Source organism: Colletotrichum scovillei, assembly GCF_011075155.1.
Source record: "Colletotrichum scovillei strain TJNH1 chromosome Unknown Contig00002, whole genome shotgun sequence".
Taxonomy (NCBI): domain Eukaryota; kingdom Fungi; phylum Ascomycota; class Sordariomycetes; order Glomerellales; family Glomerellaceae; genus Colletotrichum; species Colletotrichum scovillei.
Window position 1 is genome coordinate 3,461,017 of NW_023336260.1, and position 18,978 is coordinate 3,479,994.

Genomic DNA, 18,978 nt, shown 5'->3' on the forward strand with positions numbered 1-18,978 from the left:
TCCGGAGAAGCCGAGGCTGGGTGCCAAAGCCTTGGACAATAATGCCTCGTTCGAATGGCAAATGCGGGTACAGAAATGCAAAATCTTTTCTCGATTAGGTCGATCTGTTTTCTTTCAGTGGCCAGAATTTGCCTTCTTAATTCGACCATCTAAGCTTCGTGACATCCGAATGCGAGACAAATAAACAAGCAATCAATTTGTCTCGGCTTGCCTCTGTTCGTTACGAGCTACCCACTTTGATGTCCGGCTTCCTCAACGGGTTGTTTGGAAACTGTCTGTAGACATTCCTGCTTCGGCGCGAAAGCGGAAACCAATCGCAGTGTCGGTGAAGCTTCATGGCAAGTCGTTTAGCGACTACTCTATCCGTATGCCCAAATGAAATGACTCGTGTGAGACCGTGGCATCTCGGCCCGTAACTATCGCGAGCTTTGATCAGCTCACTGATCCTCGCCAAGCAAATGTTCCCGTGTTATGGTCTGGAATCAGAGTTTCAATTTACAAAGCTTGGCACATTGCGTATATCGAAATAAGCGCATCACAGCCCACAACTGCCCGAAACTCTGACTCAAGCGTCTGCCTATAGTTAAAGTAGACTTTGAGACCGTTTGTCTGCTCGACACAGGGGACCTGGGTTGATGAAAGGACGCCCATGTCTGCGGAACGCGGAGCTGGGAACCTAGACTCGTAGGGCTGCTTGCTGAGCAAAGGTAATTCAAGGCTCATGGGAGTACGCAATCTCTTCAGACTAGATCTTGACGCTAGGCAAGTTGTGGTTTCTAAAGCCGGATCCCACATCCCGCGACATCTTGTCTTGACTCCTGTAGATGAACTCGTATTGCAAGAGACATGGACTAAGTGAGATGGGGTTCTTCAATCTAGAACGGTGAGAGATTTGTTTCCGAATCGTCAGTTTCCGCCGCATCAGGGTCAAAGTATCTCTTCACTTTCTGAGGGTCGGGTGGCCAAGGAGCATGGGTGCGCATATTGTAGTAATTATATGGCTTATTCAAACACTCTGAAAGGGTCTTAGCCGTGCACGTGTTTTCTGTATGAAAAGATTGTAGAGATTTTGTATCGTTGCATTCCCGATCTTGCTTATCACCCATCCGAAGTGTCTCCCCCTTCCACCTTCTTACTTTCCTTTAGACCAAGTGACCAACACGACCGGACGAAATACGTCTGGTTTGAAGGCTGCCGATCAATGGAAAAAGGAGATTTCCATCAATGAGTTGCAGGCTCCACAGCATCCATCGCATCCAGAAGGGGGCTTGGCGCGATGCCAAGACACGGGATATGTTGAATGTTGTTTCTTCGTGGGCAAGTTGAGCCAATCTGCTCTCAGAGACTCTCAACGGCGCGGTGAGACTTGGCAAGGGGTTGCAGTGCCAAGAGCCTCAAATGGCCTTAGTGTCGACGCGCTTTGCTTGACTCGAAGCTCTTGGCATCGTCCGTCCAATTTCCATTATTATTTTTTCCATCGCAAATGCCCCTCTTCTCAATGTTCTGGCCGCACCTTTGTTCAATCTTGTGACACTTGACGGAGAAAAGCCCCGGATTCATACTGCAGTACCGGAGTACGTTCTATGATCTACCGAGACAAATGCCTGCCCCAGTTGTCAGTGTCAGTGGTCACGGTTCACCAGTAATACTAACCCCGGCTCCACGTCTGCGGGATTAGTCACGGTAGTCGAAGTGATGCGCGCTCTTTTTTCCCCTAAACGCCAGTGGCCCTGCATGTGCGCAAGTAAGCTACTGTTTAGGCTTAAATTTCAGCTGCAGGTTGGGGATATTCTGCTCGCCTCTTTGATCCGAATGTCACTCCAACCGCGATGATATCAGATAACCTCAGATAACCGTCAGGATTCTACTCGCCTACCTGCCGCTTCTGATAGTGTCTACCACACACTGGGAAGCGTTTCCTCATGGGGAACGTTGCCGGCTTACACCACCCTTTCGGCCCCTTCCTTTGGGCGATGCGCCGTGTTGCGTGATTCTCTCCCATCTCGAATCTGTCTCTATGTCTCTAGAAGCGTACCCGAAGGTGACTAGCACAGGAAGACACCCCGGTTTTGGCCCTCTTAGCAGTGGTTCGGGCGTGGGGCTCGGAGCATCCATCGGAAGGGTCTAGATGCCCGAGTTGGAGAAACAAGCCACCGGGGCGCCGTCTCTCTGCAGTCTGCACCCACATTCTTAACCACCGACTTCCTAGAGAAGAGGCGACCATCGCCTACGTTTCCTAGCCAGGAAGCAGCTCTTGCCTTCTCCACCCCCGATGAGACTCACACGTAAAAGGGGGCTGTGCTTGAAGACATCCCCCTTACCTGCCCGTATTGAGTAGATTATCTGCCAAGTCCTACCAGGCCGGCAAGTGCGTACAAGATGTACTCTCATTGGCTTCATCAGGCTGTTTGTCGTCGGGGCCCGCAAGCCACGAGGCCAGTCACCACGGACCACTATCGCCCCCAATAGGCCCAAGACCTTTGATGTCCCAAGTTGTCCAAGAGAGAACAGATGAAGTTAGGCACGGCCGTAGTGCCTCCACTCATAATAGACTATCTGTAGCCTTTGACTACCGGGACTAGGTTGACGGCTCTCATCCCACAACGTGCCAATTGGTGGGTTATGGGCATCGGTACATGAGAAGCATGGATGCTTGAGTGAGCAGCGCGGCCGCCACCCACGTACTCGGGCGAGGATCCGTTGACGGCGTACCAGAGTTGATTGCTTTTGTGGTATACCGGTACCAACGTCTGATATTTCCACCAAGGAGATTCTTGTTTACTTGGCTCTCATGATTGTAGGTGGAGATATCGGACGGTTGCTAGTGAGTTGGTGTTGTACGATCTGGGCTCTACGATCAATGTGAAACTTCTCTTCCGCGATGGAATCTTGGAATGTCTCCTTCGTGAAATTGACATGATATCCAGGAGACGACTCGCAACAACATAAATACTCTGAGAATATCCTCACAGTTCCTTCTTGCCCTTCTCTCTTTACCACGCTCACTCAGGACATCTTCCAACAGCCTCACAGTCTCTTAAGCCCAGCTTCTCTCAGCAAAGCCAATCTCATCTCTCAAAATGCAGACCAAGGTTTTCGTCTCCGCCCTCCTGGCTGGCATGGCCACCGCCCAGACCCTCAACATTCCCACTCGCAGCGGTTCCATCGTCTCCCTCTCCGCGCCCTCCACGATCTCGGGCTCCAAGGACTACGCCAACAAGGAGTTCGACCGTGGCCGTGCCTGCGACACCGACGCCGACACTGGCAGTGACTCCGCCGTCTTCATCCTCGAGAACGGCGCCACCCTGAGCAACGTCATTATTGGCGCCAACCAGCTCGAGGGTGTGCACTGCAAGGGTGCCTGCACTCTTAAGAACGTCTGGTTCCGTGACGTCTGCGAGGGTATGTTCACTCCTATGTTCTGATTCGAGCCCTTCAAAGCATGCTTATTGACCCCTATTTACAGATGCTATCTCCGCTCTCGGCACTGGTGATGTCCTCATCCAGGGTGGTGGTGCCCAGAACGCCGTCGACAAGGTCGTCCAGCACAACGGCCGCGGCACCGTCACCATCGACGGCTTCACCGTCGTCACCGCCGGCAAGCTCTACCGCGGCTGCGGCGACTGCACCAACAACGGTGGCCCCCGCAACGTCATCGTCAAGAACGTCAAGGCCAAGAGCGTCAAGGAGCTCGTCGGCATCAACTCCAACTACGGCGATGTCGCCACCATCTCCAACACTTGCGGCTCCAGCGTCTCCAAGGTCTGCCAGGAGTACAAGGGTGTCTCCAAGGGCAGCGGCGAGAGCTCCAAGGTCAGCACCACCGCCAACTGCAAGGGCCAGACTTCTTTGTCTGCTTGCTAAGCGAGCGGTTGTTGGTGCCATCCTGTCTTTTCATGTTTGAGCGTGGAGTTTCAGGGAAAATATCCCATTGAGCGTGTATTTGCTTCTTTAATCCGTGTCACTGGGTCTACATTAGTCTTTGACCGGACAACTTCTCTGTACATAGTAGCTCGGCCTCATCAGCCTATATATATATTGCTGCATCGACACTTTGCCCTCATGACCTGTGCCTCTTCATACCTTACTTGACTTGCAATTAGTTCTATCGTGTATAGCGCTATGCCGAAGTCTCTGGTCGGCTGGGACCCCAAATCCAAAGCTCAAGGAGCCCGTTTCTAGCAGTCAGCGGCTTTCGACATCTTCTTTATTTTCTGCTACGATTGACAGTGCTTCAGGCAACAAATGCATTGAACAGTATTCAAGCCTGATTGATCTCAGCCATCCCACCCAACGCCAGTTTGGGGCCGCCAAGCTCGGCATTCACCCCAGCAGCTCTGAACTGAACAGCTGCCAGGTCATCGTCTCCTTTGACAAGTAGGCTTGGGGCCAAAAGAGTATTTGAAAAGTCCGGGCAAAACTTCTCCATCTTCGTTGTCTACTCCTGTCCAGTTCCACATCGTTATTGGCGCCTTCCGTTCCATTTGCGGCATAAAGACTGCGACACGCTGTCCAATTGATTGCGTCGACAATCCGCATGCTTCTCTACCTGTAGATACTTCCTACTGATCACAAACCATTGGGGTTTGCCAACGCGGATAACAATACCAAAATCAGAACCTGACAGGACACATTTCTTCCGATTTCCTCTTGTAACAATGGTGTTGAAGAATAATCAACCTCGGGCATTCTTCCGTGCCAGTAACAGTCAAACTGCCTGTTCATCAGAGTCATAGTCAAAGTTTTCTTCTTGCCAGACAAATCCCAAAGCATGGTCGATATCCTCTGTCCAGTCGTACAGAATGTTGTCCACGCACAGCCTCTCCACGACAAGCCTAAGGTCGGATTTCGGCAAGCAAGCCGTCAAGGTCAAGCAACCTAAGGCTAATCCATCAGAAGGGGAGGTTTGTCGCAATTGAGCATCCCACAACGAGAGAAACGATGTTTTGTGGCAACTTCCTCGACTTTAAGTTTTCGACCGGGTTGGGAAGAGGCAATACCCAGGTTCCTAGTGCCGGAGAGGTTGGAAATGCACAGTTACCCTTGCCTCCTTGCCTTACCTTCAAGGTATAAAATGCTGCAATCCATCCAGGTAAGTCTGAATGTTCGCTCCTTCGGCGGGAAGTCTTTAGGCGGTCCATACGGTTGGTCGAGGCAACGGTACACGCACATTAGCGGTGATCAGGACCATTTCCCTGTAGTTTGGTTCGAAATGGTGCAAGACCTAAGAGACAGCCGGTATGAGAAGCTGAGAATTGACTACTTCGGCAATGTATAGTACGTTCGAGCAGCAGACATAGGTGACGAAGAGCAGCTGCACACTGCCTGGCCTGGTAATGTGTCTTGGGATATCCAAACCCTCGGTTCAGGGCAAGAACTCATGCAACCTTAAAGTTGCGGGTCTCATCTACACTACCCGAACGGTGCGGGAAGCTTTCCACGGGCTTGGGCTTAACCTGACGGTCAACTTCACCTTGAAATGCCCTCATAACAACACCTTTCACCCCCCCGGGTTACGCATCATAGCCCCTGATTTGCGGCAACGAGCCGTAAAATCGTCGCCCGGTCCAAGACCTATCTCCGTTAGATTCCTGGGGGCATCTGGCAGGACAGAAATCCCGTATATAATGCAGTCTTCTCTCCCCCTAGAAGCAGTTCGTCTTCCATCTCATCCATCATCCACTTCTCTCTACAGTCTACACATTGCTTTTCAGCCACTCTTACTCTACTCTTGCACGGTCCTGAACTCCAAGCAGTTTCGTCGCATTACTTGCTGGTCTAGCTACTTCTGTTCATCAGAGTAACTACTTATCTCTCATTTCTACATCACATCCTCAGTCGTCATTCTACAATGTCTTCTTCCACTCAGTCAACTGTTTCTCCCATCATGGCGTCAGAGCAGCTTGTCAAGAAGATGTTGGGCGCAGATGTAACCTTTGGCCCTGGTCTGGAGATTCAGGATATCGTCCTTCCTCCCACCACTCTCTCCGGAAGCATCCCCTATCTCGCCAGCTTCCATGAGCACACATACTCCTCTGTGATGCTGGCCAACATTGTCAGACTCCACTGGCGCAACCCCACTGCAACGGCCATGCTCACGTATAGTGACGCCTCCAAGTGCCGCGAGGTTGTCCGCCGCTTCAACGACGGAGAAATTGGAGTCTGCGGGAATTACGTTCAGGCGAAATTCCTTACCGGCCAGCGCGGTCCACAGCTTCAGCTCACCAGACTTCCTCTCAAGGCCACCAAGTCGGACATCACCCATGATCTCCCAGCGAGGCTCTATCCCAGCCGCACCTTCATGGGGGGTTCCAACGCCAAGCTCGCGCCTGCAGCTCAGCTCCAAGCCATCAAGGACTTGTTCTCTACCAACAGTACCATCATCGTAGAGGATCGGATCAGAGATCGTGGCGACGAATCCGCCGTCGTTCTTGTTTGCGACGAACAATCCGACGCGAGACGGGTAGTCAAAGAGCTCAACAACACGGTCCAGAAGTCTGCTGGTATCAGTCAGTTGTTTGCAGACCTCTGCTTCAACTTGGAGTACTCCTTCCCAGCAAAGTGGCTTGATCACATGAAAAAGACCGGAATCATCCACCCTACCGACGGATGGTCCGACACTATCGACGGAGATGTCGCATCCATCCATGTCACCTCCGCGATCAAGGAATCCATCCTCTTCAAGAAAGAGCTTATGGACTTGGTCATGCTCGTATACATGGACTCTTACGGGGATAGCTGGGATTCCTACAACTTTGCGGAAGGCCGGATGAGAGACTGCCCCGATGGCGAGTGTGTCATTTGCTTCTGCCCTCCAGAGCAAACAGTCCGAACCAGCTGCGGCCACATCTACTGCGCTGGGTGCTACGAACACACAGTCTCGTCAACCGCAAAGTCCCCCAGCGAGAACGGCATCAAGTGCTTCGGCGACTCTGGCAAGTGCGGCAAGCCCATCACACTCCCAGAGCTCGACACCCACTTGGGTTACCAGGGCGTGGACAAGCTCATCGAGCGTTCTCTGAGCTCCTACCTGCAAGCCAACACCGCCACCTACCACTGCTGTCCCACGCCGCGCTGCGAGCAGCTCTACAAGGTCACTCCCATGGCGGCAGACAACAAGGGCACCATCCAGCGCTGCATTGGCTGTCTCGAGATCCTCTGCACGTCTTGCCACATGCCACACGACGAGACCGTCACGTGCGACAAGGCGGAGGATCACGTCAATGCTGAGCTCTTCAAGGGTCTCAACATCAAGCCGTGCCCCAAGTGCAAGACGCCTGTCGACCGCTACGAAGGGTGCAATCACCTGGAGTGCAAGTGCGGTGCCCACGTCTGCTGGCACTGCATGGCGGTGTTCGACAACTCTGGCGACTGCTACAAGCACATGACGGATGCCCACAATAGCATCTATGCTGGGCAGGCTCTCTATGATGCCTAGAGGAGTACGAACGGGCGAGGTCTGATGGTTAGCAGCTTGTGCCTGCACATCAGAATTGGGTTGAGTGAGAGTTGGGTTTCATTTCACTGATTGGAGATCACCACTGTGGCAACTTCTGGGTGCTATTGGCGTTTGCATGGTTTGTTTGTTTTGGATTACGGGACATCGCATAGCCTTGGGTTGCTGTCAGACACAAGATGTCTAGACTTATTAACGACCAGTCATAAAATGGCTAGGCGTATTACTGTTAGCCATAAATTGGCTTGACCTATTGTTACTACTGCTCCATACATCAATTGAAATGAAACCCTTGCCCACAAACATGCGCTTTCTGTGACATGCAAAAAGTGATGTGATCCCTCCCATCGGTAGTGAATCTTCCTCGCAGCATACAGTCTTCGGATCAGAGATCAAGTAGCCTTTCGGTTTCACAAATGAGACACCGGGATCACCCGAATAAGTCGAGATTCTCATTGGTATGTAGATTATGTTCAGTGGTTTGCCTTGGTGTCTGCCAACAGGTTGGCTTGGCAGGTATTCCTCTTGTTCCGCCTCACATAGAGCTACTCATTGAGAAGAGACCTGCAGGCGTGCGAACCATAAAGTCTGTACACCCTCACATCACTCTCATTCCCTCCGGATAACACCATCTCATGATGCGTATCTCACCCCTACCCTCATCGAAACAACAGTGTCTGCACAAGAAGCGCTCCCTCAGTGATGGAGCTTGCCGTCGACTGACGAGGCTCGTCCAGGCCCTCCTCCCACTCGCGCCACCTTCCACTCTTCGTCATTGCTGATGTCTTACAAGCATTAAGCCTTGCTCAAGAATTCAATCATCTCACTCATCATTGATAAGCCATCTTCGACGTCGATAAGAGCTCTTACGTTTGGCGTGTTCAAAGCCGGACATGCTCACAGTGTGACAGCCCTGTGACCGAGGGAAGCTCACTCACCCGGCCCTCATTCACCCGAAACCAACAGCATAGCTAACGATGGCCTTATCACCCGAACACCAAGACAACGAATTTCCCACACATCATCCGACATCTGAACAAAGAATAACATTCCACAGCTCCTACACGCAACAGTCACACAGCCACTAAATCAAGTGTAAATAATCCCCCCATCCACAATCTGCGTCTGCCCCGTAACATGATCACTATCCGGCCCCGCCAAAAAGCTCACCAGCTTCGCCACGTCCTCCGGCACGCTCGTCCGCTTCTGCGCAATCAGCTCGTTGGTGTACTTTTTAATCGTGTCCCCCTTCTTCGCGCCCGTCTTCTCGCCCAGCTTCTCGTCGATGAGGTCCCACATGGCCGTGCCGACGATGCCGGGCGCGTAGGCGTTGACGGTGATGTTGTGCTCGGCGTATTCCATGGCCGAGGCCTGCGTGAGGCCGCGGACGGCCCATTTGGAGGCCGAGTAGTGGGATAGGAGGGCGAAGGGTTTGAAGCCTACTATGGAGGAGCACTAGGGTGAATTGTTAGTTTGATATGTGATTTTCTAGGTGGAGAGATACGAGGGCTTACACCGATGATCTTTCCGGGGGTTTCGGGCTTGCAGTTGCCTTGCTTGATCAATTGTTTCGCGGCGGCTTGGTAGCAGTTCTGCACGCCAAAGACGTTGACGCGGAACATGTTTTCGAATTCTTCCTCGGTGAGGTCAAGGAGTGGCTTGACCTGTGCAATGCCTGCATTCGCGATCCTTCCCATTGTCAGCAACCTTCACTTCCTCATCTCAAAAAAGAAGCAAGCTCCCCTCATGAATGAATTCAATGAGCAGACGAAAATGAGGCCTACATGGTGTTCAACGGACCCAGCTCCCCAACAGTCTTATCAATCATGGCCTGCACCTCACTCAGCTTCCTCACGTCGGCAGTCGCAACCACGGCCCGGCGTCCAAGGTCGCGGATCTGCTTGGCAACGTCGTGGGAGCCGGCCTCGTTGGCGGCGATGTCGTTTATGCAGACGTCGTAGCCGTCGCGGGCGATGCGGAGGGCGATGGCGCGGCCTATTCCTCGTGAGGAGCCCGTCACGATGGCGACGCGGCTGTTGGTAGGTGTCAGTCACCGTATTGGCTTGTCTTGTTGAACCCATTGACGAATCATGTACACGGGTGAGTGTATCCGGGGGTGTGAGGTATCATTGCGTGTGAGAAGATGACGGACCTAGCTTGAGCCGCAGCTCTGGTTGCTCCTGCGAGTCCGCTCATATCTACTGAGGATGGATATATGCTCGAATAATTCTGATGCAGATCCAATGAAACTATGGTTCAGATACAATGGAAAACGATACAATTGAAGCTCAATTCAAAGTGTGCTCCCCTCCCTTATGAACAAGAACGAAACCTCTGACCCCAACTACGAACGAGCAAGACCCCGCAGCAACAGCTCACAACGCGGGGTCAAAGGAGACCGAGAAAGCTCCTCACGCTTTACTCCAAAGTCTCCAACGAAGCCGGAAATCATGTAACGATCCCTATGTCCGGCGAGAAGGATTCACAAGCCAAGCACCAACACACGCGGAAAGGCGGAACCGCAGTGTCACAGTCTCAACCTTGAGCAATTGCTACTGTCTTGCAGGTGGATCTCCAAGGCGGGGCACACAGCTTCACAGGTGACAGGGCAGTTCCCATCTGCAGGGCTGCAGCTCCCCCGGACACCGAAGCTCCTCGGATTGGGAAGCTTACCTAAGTGGCCTTACCTAAGACAGCTAGGTACGGATAAGGGTACATGACTTCGTACCCAAAACCCGTGACCCGGCACAGAGAAAGGTGGGTCCACGTTGGAAAAGGATCTCCGAGCCGGCCGCCCCCGATTTGTCATGCACTCCACGTTTTCCGCCCCGAGCCACCGCCTCTGGTCCCTGGCCAAGTGGTGACTCTGACACTTTTTTTTTGCCGTCCCTTTCTTAGGTGAGCAGCCCCAGAGGACCCCCGAGAGCTCCAGCGCAGGCGTGGCGACAACGGGATCCAATGGTTTGGAATCTGGCTGACGCAGGTGGCAGTGTAACCAACTCTATATACATAATCGCAATTGAATCCAAATCACTTTTCATCTTCCTTTTGCAACATTGTATTTTGATCGTGTAATCAATCTTTGGAATCACCACTGCTCTGATTGCATAAAAGGCATCCGAAACGTCCTCTAATCACCTTCCCATTACAACCAGCGCACCACAAACCAGAAACCAGAAACCACCCCTCGCAATACCGCCCAAAAATTACGATTGCCCCCAAACGCAAACCCCACCACAAGCTCCAGCAGCTGCCCCTCCTCGCCCTCGCCTTCGCAATCCCCATCGTCTTCTTCCTCTTAACAACCCCCCTTCCACACCACCACCAAACAATGATCTCCTCCCTCCTAACCCGCCTAACCCGCCCCTTCACAACAACAACAAGCATGTCAATCACGCCCCCCGCCCCCATCTCCCTCCCGGAGGGCGCCCAAAAAGCCACCATCGCAGCAGGCTGCTTCTGGGGCGTAGAACACCTCTACCGCAAACACTTCGCCTCCAAAGGGCTAATCGACGCCCGCGTGGGCTACATCGGCGGCGACCTCTCCAACCCGACCTACCGCGCCGTCTGCGGCGGCGACACGGGCCACGCCGAGGCCCTGCAGGTCGTCTTCAGGCCCGAAGAAGTGAGCTACCGCCAGCTCCTCGAGTTTTTCTACAAGATGCACGATCCCACCACGGCGAACCGCCAGGGTCCCGATACGGGCCCGCAGTACCGCAGCGCGATCTTCTACCATGACGAGGAGCAGGAGAAGGTCGCGAAGGAGGTTACGAGGTTGGCGAATGAGCAGTGGTATAAGGGGGCTATTAAGACGCAGGTTGCGCCGGCGGGACAGTGGTGGGATGCGGAGGCGTATCATCAGCTGTATTTGGATAATAACCCGGGAGGGTATGAGTGTCCCAGTCACTTTTTGAGGACGTTTCCTCCGCTTGAGGGATGACTCCTTGACGGCGGCGGAGAAGCGAAGGAGGATGGAAGGGATGATAAGAGGGCGAAGAGGACGAGTAGGATGTAACGATATGGGGTTTCTCTTTCAACTTGAGGGAATCATAATGATGGATGGGATGTGTCAGGTGGCTTTCTCTATTACGCACGTAGAGGCTCCGAGGCAATGAATAGCGCTCAACCGCTTTTGATTTTAAAATTGTGTAGCATGGGTGATGTTCTGTGATACCCAACATCATGATGCAGCAGTAATTACATGGTCAGGTTTCGAGGAGACAAGTAGAGGTCTCGACCTCGACCTCTAGATAAGTCAATGTGGCAATGCGGTGATGCGCTACTCTGAACACATTTGTAGATGAATCAACTTGCTAGATGACCGGCATGGCGGAACATTTGTTGACCGAATTTATAATTTTTATTTCTTCTGGTATTGTACAACATAAAAAAACCAACTCCGAGCCCATGGGTCTCTTTGAAGTCGTATCATGAGAGGGGTTCTCGAGCCTCTGTTTTCCGCCCGCCGTGGGGTATATACACCGTCCCACTGGCGGGATCCCATTATCCTATCCTCCACTACTTCCACACTTCAACCTCGACCTGTCCTTTACTTCCTGCGGTTCTGCTGCATCATCAGAATCTGCACCATGCGGACAAAGATGTTGATAAAGTCAAGCTCAAGCGCAATGCTCTCGTTGACGGCATCCTTGCGAATGATGCCGCGCTCAGCAAGACGGGCGTGGTGCAGAATCTTCTGGACGTCGTAGAGGGTGAAGCCGCCAAAGACGGCGAGGCCACCGTACAACGAGATGCTCTCGGTCAGAGCGAGGGTGCGGACGGCGGTAACGGGCAGCAGCATGGGCGCAAAGCTGGAGGCGACGACGACGCCGAGGCCGGCGAGGAGGGGACCGCCGATGTAGAGGTACTTGTCCTGCTTGGCGGTGGCACCGACGATGGAGAGGGAGCCCATCATGGCGACGGTGTAGAGACCTGCGCGAGCGAGGAGGGCGCCGGGGACCATTGTCAGGAGGGGGGCGATCATGGCGGCCTGGGTTGCGTTGAAGGCGGCCCACATGGCGTACTTGGGAATGTAGCTGTTGATGCGTGAGTATTTGCTTCTCGGATTCTCAGGATATGATTCATAACTTACTTATCAGGAGAAATGGCGCGAGTACCGTACATGGTACCGAAGCTGAGAGCAAGACCACCGATACCAACGACCCAAGGGTTGGTCACCATCAGCCTGTAGACAAATCCAGACTGGATCATCTGGCGCGCGCTGAGGGCAATGATACCGACACCCAAACCGGTGTGAAGGAAGGTATCGTTGAGGTACTCGCGCTCGTAAACGGGCATGCCGCCGTCATCGCGGGTCTCACGGTTGAAGACAACATTGATGGCAACAAGGGTACCGCCAAAGATGGCGCCGCCGACCAACAACTTCCGGAGGGGGCTCGCCTGGCCCTGGACACCGGGCGCGGCCTGCTGCATGTAGGTTCTCGAGGAGCCGCGGAGGAGCGCATTACGGGCGGCGGTCGCGACGGAGGCGGTCGGTCTTGACTTTGACGAGGCCTGGTGGAAGGCTCTGGTGGCGGTTGTGCGGAAGGGTTGGGATAGCTGCGGGAGACGCTGCGCCAGGCGCGCGGGCCCTTGGCGGAGTGTGATGCTGAATGACATCGTTGTCGTGTCGATTCGTGTGCGAGTGTGATGTGGGTGTATTTGCGATGCGAGGGAGAAAACAAAGGAGATGTGGTGGTGGTTGACGATGTTTAAAGGCCTGCGTGGAGGAGTTTCGCGGGAGGCAATGACGAATGACGTTCCCGATTCTGGCGGACTCTCGGGGCCGGAATTTGCCTGAGGTGCTTTCTCTCCGGGTGGGTTTGGCTGAGGCAGCTGCTTAGCTAACTTTTTCTGCGGTCATGTGAGTGGCTGGAGAGAAGCTGGTGGAAATTCCCGTACCTTCTTTGCGTTGCCGTCCGCCTTAACCCCGATCCACCCGGGCGGACATTGGAGTTTGGTGGCCAGCTGGGGCCACCTCTAAGAGTGCAGTACCAACTGGCAGCGGGAACTTTTCCTTTCCTCCTCGGCTTCTCCTCCGATGCAGCTGCTGAAGGCTGAATGAAGCTCCCCTCCAGTCTACCGTCCACCGGCCTGGACCGCTGCCGTTGGTCGCATGCCTCCTTGGCATCCAGAATTAGCAACTTTGGAATCAGACAGGAGGGTGTAGCCGCTGTCACACAAAGTCAGGTACTCGGTCAGGAACTCTGCTTCTGCTGCTGTCAATAAACCTCCGTATTTCCCAATCTCTCGAGTTGCATCGTCGTCGTCAGAGCAAACAAAGCAAGCTGCTATAGCGCGACGATGCTTAAGAGGCGACTGAGTTCTCGTCGTCTCACCATGAAAGCATTGAGCAACACTCATCCTCTCCCATGCCCATTCCTCGGTATCACCTGTGCCCAAGTGAACAAGAACGAAAAATTGCAACCAAGTTCCTTACCGCTGCGAGAGCCCCAAGAAAGCTAGCAAGATAGCTTCCATCTACCGTGCAGTAGCCTCCTTTTACCCCGCCGTGCCTGGCCAATCTCTCAACACCACCTGAATCACCACCGTTACATGGGCGCATGTCTCTCCCATCTAAGGATGTTAGGACGCAGGCTTAATTGCGAGAGACACGAGAGGCACACAGACCGCCCCAAGCCACCCATCATTCGACTGTCCAGTGTCCGTCCGTACCACAGTAAAGCATCAATGAGACTGGCGTTGATGGGCGACACCTCCCAACGGTTATCCGGCAGAAATCCAAGCCCGGGCAATCTAGCTACGGCCAGCCACATGCCGCAGTGCCGTCGAATTCCCCCTCACTAAGACGGTAAAACCTACTTGGCGCAGTCACCTCTATTCGCGCCGCGAACCCATCGTCCGAAGCCTACTCTAGCTCTTTTATCGACCTCGATTTGTGTCCGGACTCATTTCGGGGCCTTGTCTTACTCCAGTACATCAGACGAGTCACGATGTCTGGCAGGATTGTGCCGAATGGCGTAATGTTTGGCCATCTGGCTGATCACTGGGGTCCTGTTCAAGCTTTCGGCTTTCCTCGTCCGTCTGGTACATGGGGCTTGCATCTGACAATCGAGTACCTTGAACACGTTTGCTCTCTATTTCTTGACTAATCACACCGACGAATCTTCATCATCTCATCGCACAACTCCTGAAGGGCTCACCATGTAGGATAATTCGAGTCCATACTTCCCCTTCCTATGGTTCCGCCCACACCGGAATTACCATGGTAAACCTCCGCAGCTCTCCCGAAGCACGGCCGCCTCTAACCTGTTTACTCGCCTCGACTCTGTGTTTTCTTCGATGAACCGTAACAATTCAGACTCATTGCACGTCTTGAACTACATTTGAGACACCTGATCACCCCCTCGGTTCCTCTATGCCGTACCGGCCCCAGGTACGGGAAGTGGGACGGGGGTTTAAAGGACACAGGGCAGTCGGTGGGACTTCCGCTGCTTGTTGGAACCGGGATGTCAATCACATCAGACACGAAGGAGAAAAACATGAACCATTTGTGACGTCCAACATGGGCAGCAAAACTCGTCGACTCTTTCCGTTGTAAGCAACTATGCCGCATCAAGAAAGAGGACACACAAAGGGCAGCAAATAATGGTCAATTGTCAGAGACCAAACATCTTCCTTCTGCTGACTCGAATTCGACACAAGTCCCATTGATGCTTTGAGAAAAAAAAAAACCAACACTTAAGATTTAGCACACCAAAGAAAATAGGCGCGTTCCTGGAAAGGCTGGAACGAGGCGCCGTCCGCTGATGTGATGATCTACAATAAGCACCATGCCCCAGACAGCTCTAACTCGACTAAAGCCAGACGCGGACCGCCGCCAAAAGTAAAAGACCAAGGTTCCTTACCTTAAATAAATCATATGCAACCGAAAAATGCTCTACTTTTCTGCCAGGATCTGATGCACCTGCGGACTAAACTGCACAGCGGATCCAGGACCCCAACACCAGCGGCTCCTGAACAATGAAAGCAAAGAAAACATAACCTGCCAAACCAACACGGGCGGCTACGTGCATAGAAAGTACATCGCCCCCATCAAAGGAGCAGCAAACTCCGTAGAAGATGCGTGTTTAAATCATGCATGAATCTTGGGGGGTCGCGATCGCAAGCATTAGCGCGATGCCCCCTCTTCTCACCCCTTAAGCTACTGGTCCTTACTGGCACCATTCTTAGTCCTACCTTGGTCTCTTAGTATAGATTCCGTTTGCTTAATGAACCCCGTCAGGATAGTCCCGAATCCCAACCTCCACTTCCTAAGTTCCTCCTGTGTCTGTCTCCCCCATCTTCCCGCCAAACTTCCGCGCACGGGGTTCCAGCGTCAAACAAACGATGAAGGGGATTGGGGGCTTACCCGTGGCAGCACCGACCGCTCGTACCAGGTGTCGTCTCGTGTCTCTCTCTCTCTCTCTTTCTTCCTTAGCCCTCCCACTCTCCTTGATCTCGTATGACGATGTGTGATGCTGAGTGTCGAAAAACTCACCACTGCTTCGGATGTTTGCAACATCCCCCGCCCGCTCCGTGCTCCTCCCATGCGTCCCATCCACCAACCGCCCCGCCCCCAAACTCCGAGGTTCCAACACGCGCACAACGGAAGCTGAACGTGCTGAGAGCCCCCGAATCCTTGTCTTCGTCCTCTAGTATTACTCGATACTGCGACCCTACGATCCTATGACCCTGTAGCCCCCAATCTCCATTGATTGTCCTTTCGCGCCGGGTACTACCTAACAAGCATGAATTCCTCGTTGCTAATAACCAAAACCAACGGCCAACTTCCTGATTCGGGTGTTGCGGACAAGCCAACCAACAATCCACTACTTTCAAGTCTCATTACGCAGAAAATCCTTGGTAACTCGATGCTACGAGTACATGACAAGTCAGGGGGTCGATCCATCGCAGTCTGAAGTTCTTTCTCGTTACTTAATAGTCTCTATTCCTCCCCTCCTCTCATGATCCGTCTCTTTCAATTCCTCTTCAAAAAACCCGTCCCATCCGCACACCTAGCCTCTTTCCACCAAGCCACCTGCGTCGCTTCAACTCAACGACCCAAAAACGCCGTCTTTTCATCCCCCATACATCCTTTGTGTAACCACATCGCGCCAAACTTGGCGTCCCGTTTCACCCTTCGGTGTGGCTTGTCCTTTTTGCTTCACTCTTGACAGTTAGCATCCCGACTAAAATACCTTTCGGTCTCACACCAGTGATTCAAAAGGCCAACAAACGGTCGCGTCTGCGCTAAGACTCCTCGATTCGGCCTTATTTTCCTCAATTTCGCGCCAAGATTCACTTTTATTTTATAAAGCACGACTGCTTCCCCGACTCGTACACTCTCGCGGTTGAGAATACGCAGTATTATGTAATTCTGTCATCTTTTCTTCCCTCACGATCGAGTTTGTCAGAGCCTGGCGGAATATTCGGTTTTCCCACCTAAAACTCATTCATTCATTCATTATTTTCCTTCGTTTTCTCCCATCCACTATTGAGCTTCTATTTCCATCACGCACCAACCGCCAAAATGAGATTCTCCGCCGCCCTCTCCGTCGCAATCCTCGCCTCAGCAGGTTTTGCCGCACCAGTTGATACAGAACAACATCCCCTAGCATCTCCGTCACATGTCTCCAAGGCTCCCGCAGTTGCGGCTAGCGCGGCAGCACCGTCAGCAGCTACACCAGAAACCAGCAGCAGCAGCAGCAGCACATCGCCGGCGTCCAACATCATCGCATCCGCTTGGAAACAAATCTTTGGCGACAAGGAAGGAGAGGAGGATCCGAACCTGGGAAGGGCATGCTTTTGCGCCAACGGATCGATTTGCTGCAATACTTCGGAAGGCCTCGACTGCACACAAGGCTTGTGTGGATTGTAAGAGAAACGCAGCAAGACATCCCCGATGAGGGACCTTCGGGACAGTGACACTTCCACTCGTCTCGGGCCCCGCCCGTTCCGCAGAAGGCAGGAGCGACCCGCTGCGTCCGGCTGCCAGATCGGAGTGGATCCCGCACCGCGACCCATATTTCCCCGGTGCCGACTTCCTCTGTGCCCGGTCGAATCCGTCTGGATGCCCCTGCTTGAGAACCAGATCCGGGGGAAACGAGATGCCGAATCGGACTGGCCCTTTGACCTACAAAGAAAGGTTCAGGGCTTCGACTAAAAGTACGGCCGACCAATGGAGCGAACTCCCCGCCGCACAAAGCCGGCCGATACCTCGGGCCGAATCGATTAAACCCCCGACGCCGGTGATAGCTGCAGAACACCAAACTCTACGATAATAAGCTCTCTGCCTGAGTAGTCGCAGTCGAACCTATCGCTGTTTCAACCATCGTCAGCTACTTGCGGGCGTTGGAAGAGGAGTCTATGCCGGCACCGCCGCCTGCGGGTATGCCGTGGATACTGCGCTCGAGACTACGCCTCATATGCGGAGGAGTAGACTGCCCTTTTTCATGGGGTTCAAGCGCATCGCATGAAGGAGTGAAGCAACTTTGATATGGAATTGCGTGGCCGAAATGGCATGCGTCCCGCAGAAGACCGCTCGGAGGGTCTAGGTGTTCTCTAGACGAAGCTGGACCAACAGTACCGACCGGCACGATGCCGCGGCTATTCAACGTCCTGTGTTTGCTGCGAGAGCAGACAAGAACGAGCTTGTCACACTATAACTTAATTAGTAATACCATTTTTGCTCTTCCAGAACTTCTTGACCGAGCCCCCAGGGCTCCCGTGACAGTAATGGATACACCGTCAAGAAAATCGAAGCACGATCTCATGAATTGGCAGTGCAAGGAGTAAAGTAGCGTTCGCCTCGAGCTTGGCTTCGCTAACAACTTTGCGCTACGTCTACGAGAAACACAGCGTATATAGCCTGACTGCCTGGGCAGATAGCAGTGGAGTAGTCACAGGGTACTGAGAATGCTCCAAGTCCTAAGTCTTTGTGTCTGCAAAAGTTTGCTATCGTGATGGCCGAAATAGGGTGCAGCAGATGAAGGTAGGATTGCAGTCAGCCAATGGCTGGGATCATCCAGAGATCCAAACTGTAGGCCTTGGGCGTGGTTCGAGAAGAGGACCGGAGCCGTGCAGTGTTTCAAGACGATCAGAGGTGCCCGGAAAGGCCCTCGTGTCCGTTGCCATGGGCTCGGGCCACGAAGCAGGGGCCGTTGAACGAATCGTAGGATCTTGAAGGCGAGAGACATGTAACCGTACTGCTCCGGAGACGGTGGAACGCTTTCGATGCGGCCGAAAGCACGTGACGAACCGACGCATCTACTCTCTCCACTGTTGGCCCATGGTTGAAACTTGCTCTATTAGCATCTCGACTCGTTGTAGTGTTGCGTACTGGACGGCCTTGAAGCTTGACGAAATCATGAAGCTTGACGAAGTCATGAAGCTTGTCCTCTCCCAGAGCCAGAATCCAGTCCCCAAAAGCCCCTAATCTATAAGGAAGTCAGTTATTAATAGGGCTTGGCACGTTATGGGAAACAAGAGCGATAGGATGGGAGTAGAGCAGCGCGACCCTG

General features: G+C 53.2%; 6 protein-coding genes across 6 annotated transcripts; 4 read left to right on the top strand and 2 right to left on the bottom strand.

Moving 5' to 3' along the window:
- Nucleotides 1-3,080: 3,080 nt before the first annotated feature.
- Nucleotides 3,081-3,864, top strand: HER10_EVM0008439 (pectate lyase; the record flags this gene model as incomplete). Its single annotated transcript, XM_035477962.1, has 2 exons — nt 3,081-3,402; nt 3,467-3,864. The coding sequence occupies 2 exons, from the start codon at nt 3,081-3,083 to the stop codon at nt 3,862-3,864; spliced, it is 720 nt and encodes a 239-aa protein (XP_035337445.1).
- A 1,987-nt stretch (nt 3,865-5,851) lies between these two features.
- Nucleotides 5,852-7,438, top strand: HER10_EVM0000721 (uncharacterized protein; the record flags this gene model as incomplete). Its single annotated transcript, XM_035470490.1, has 1 exon — nt 5,852-7,438. One exon carries the CDS (start codon nt 5,852-5,854, stop codon nt 7,436-7,438), a length of 1,587 nt encoding a protein of 528 aa, XP_035336833.1.
- Nucleotides 7,439-8,408: 970 nt separating this feature from the next.
- Nucleotides 8,409-9,855, bottom strand: HER10_EVM0012043 (acetoin reductase). Its single transcript, XM_035481447.1, has 4 exons — nt 9,609-9,855; nt 9,241-9,489; nt 8,971-9,145; nt 8,409-8,911 (listed from the first exon to the last, which is right to left on the bottom strand). Exons 1-4 carry the CDS (start codon nt 9,650-9,652, stop codon nt 8,546-8,548), a joined length of 834 nt encoding a protein of 277 aa, XP_035337759.1. The 5' UTR covers nt 9,653-9,855; the 3' UTR covers nt 8,409-8,545.
- Nucleotides 9,856-10,285: 430 nt separating this feature from the next.
- On the top strand, nt 10,286-11,569 carry HER10_EVM0009129 (peptide methionine sulfoxide reductase). Its single transcript, XM_035478628.1, has one exon. The coding sequence runs from the start codon at nt 10,788-10,790 to the stop codon at nt 11,394-11,396; it is 609 nt and encodes a 202-aa protein (XP_035337514.1). The 5' UTR covers nt 10,286-10,787; the 3' UTR covers nt 11,397-11,569.
- A 224-nt stretch (nt 11,570-11,793) lies between these two features.
- HER10_EVM0003210 (bax Inhibitor family protein) lies at nt 11,794-13,228 on the bottom strand. Its single transcript, XM_035472894.1, has 2 exons — nt 12,549-13,228; nt 11,794-12,492 (listed from the first exon to the last, which is right to left on the bottom strand). The coding sequence occupies exons 1-2, from the start codon at nt 13,073-13,075 to the stop codon at nt 12,006-12,008; spliced, it is 1,014 nt and encodes a 337-aa protein (XP_035337032.1). The 5' UTR covers nt 13,076-13,228; the 3' UTR covers nt 11,794-12,005.
- A 3,760-nt stretch (nt 13,229-16,988) lies between these two features.
- On the top strand, nt 16,989-17,336 carry HER10_EVM0003988 (uncharacterized protein; the record flags this gene model as incomplete). Its single annotated transcript, XM_035473648.1, has 2 exons — nt 16,989-17,115; nt 17,230-17,336. The coding sequence occupies 2 exons, from the start codon at nt 16,989-16,991 to the stop codon at nt 17,334-17,336; spliced, it is 234 nt and encodes a 77-aa protein (XP_035337093.1).
- Nucleotides 17,337-18,978: the final 1,642 nt, after the last annotated feature.

Coding starts and splice junctions, on each gene's coding strand:
- HER10_EVM0012043 (XM_035481447.1), bottom strand. CDS start 9,652: ATGAGCGGACTCGCAGGAGCAACCAGAGCTGCGGCTCAAGCTAG. Junction 9,146..9,240: donor CTGGGTCCGTTGAACACCAT/GTAGGCCTCATT, acceptor GACAATGGGAAG/GATCGCGAATGCAGGCATTG. Junction 8,912..8,970: donor CCCCCGGAAAGATCATCGGT/GTAAGCCCTCGT, acceptor AATTCACCCTAG/TGCTCCTCCATAGTAGGCTT.
- HER10_EVM0009129 (XM_035478628.1), top strand. CDS start 10,788: ATGATCTCCTCCCTCCTAACCCGCCTAACCCGCCCCTTCACAACAACA.
- HER10_EVM0003210 (XM_035472894.1), bottom strand. CDS start 13,075: ATGTCATTCAGCATCACACTCCGCCAAGGGCCCGCGCGCCTGGCGCAG. Junction 12,493..12,548: donor CGCGCCATTTCTCCTGATAA/GTAAGTTATGAA, acceptor ACGCATCAACAG/CTACATTCCCAAGTACGCCA.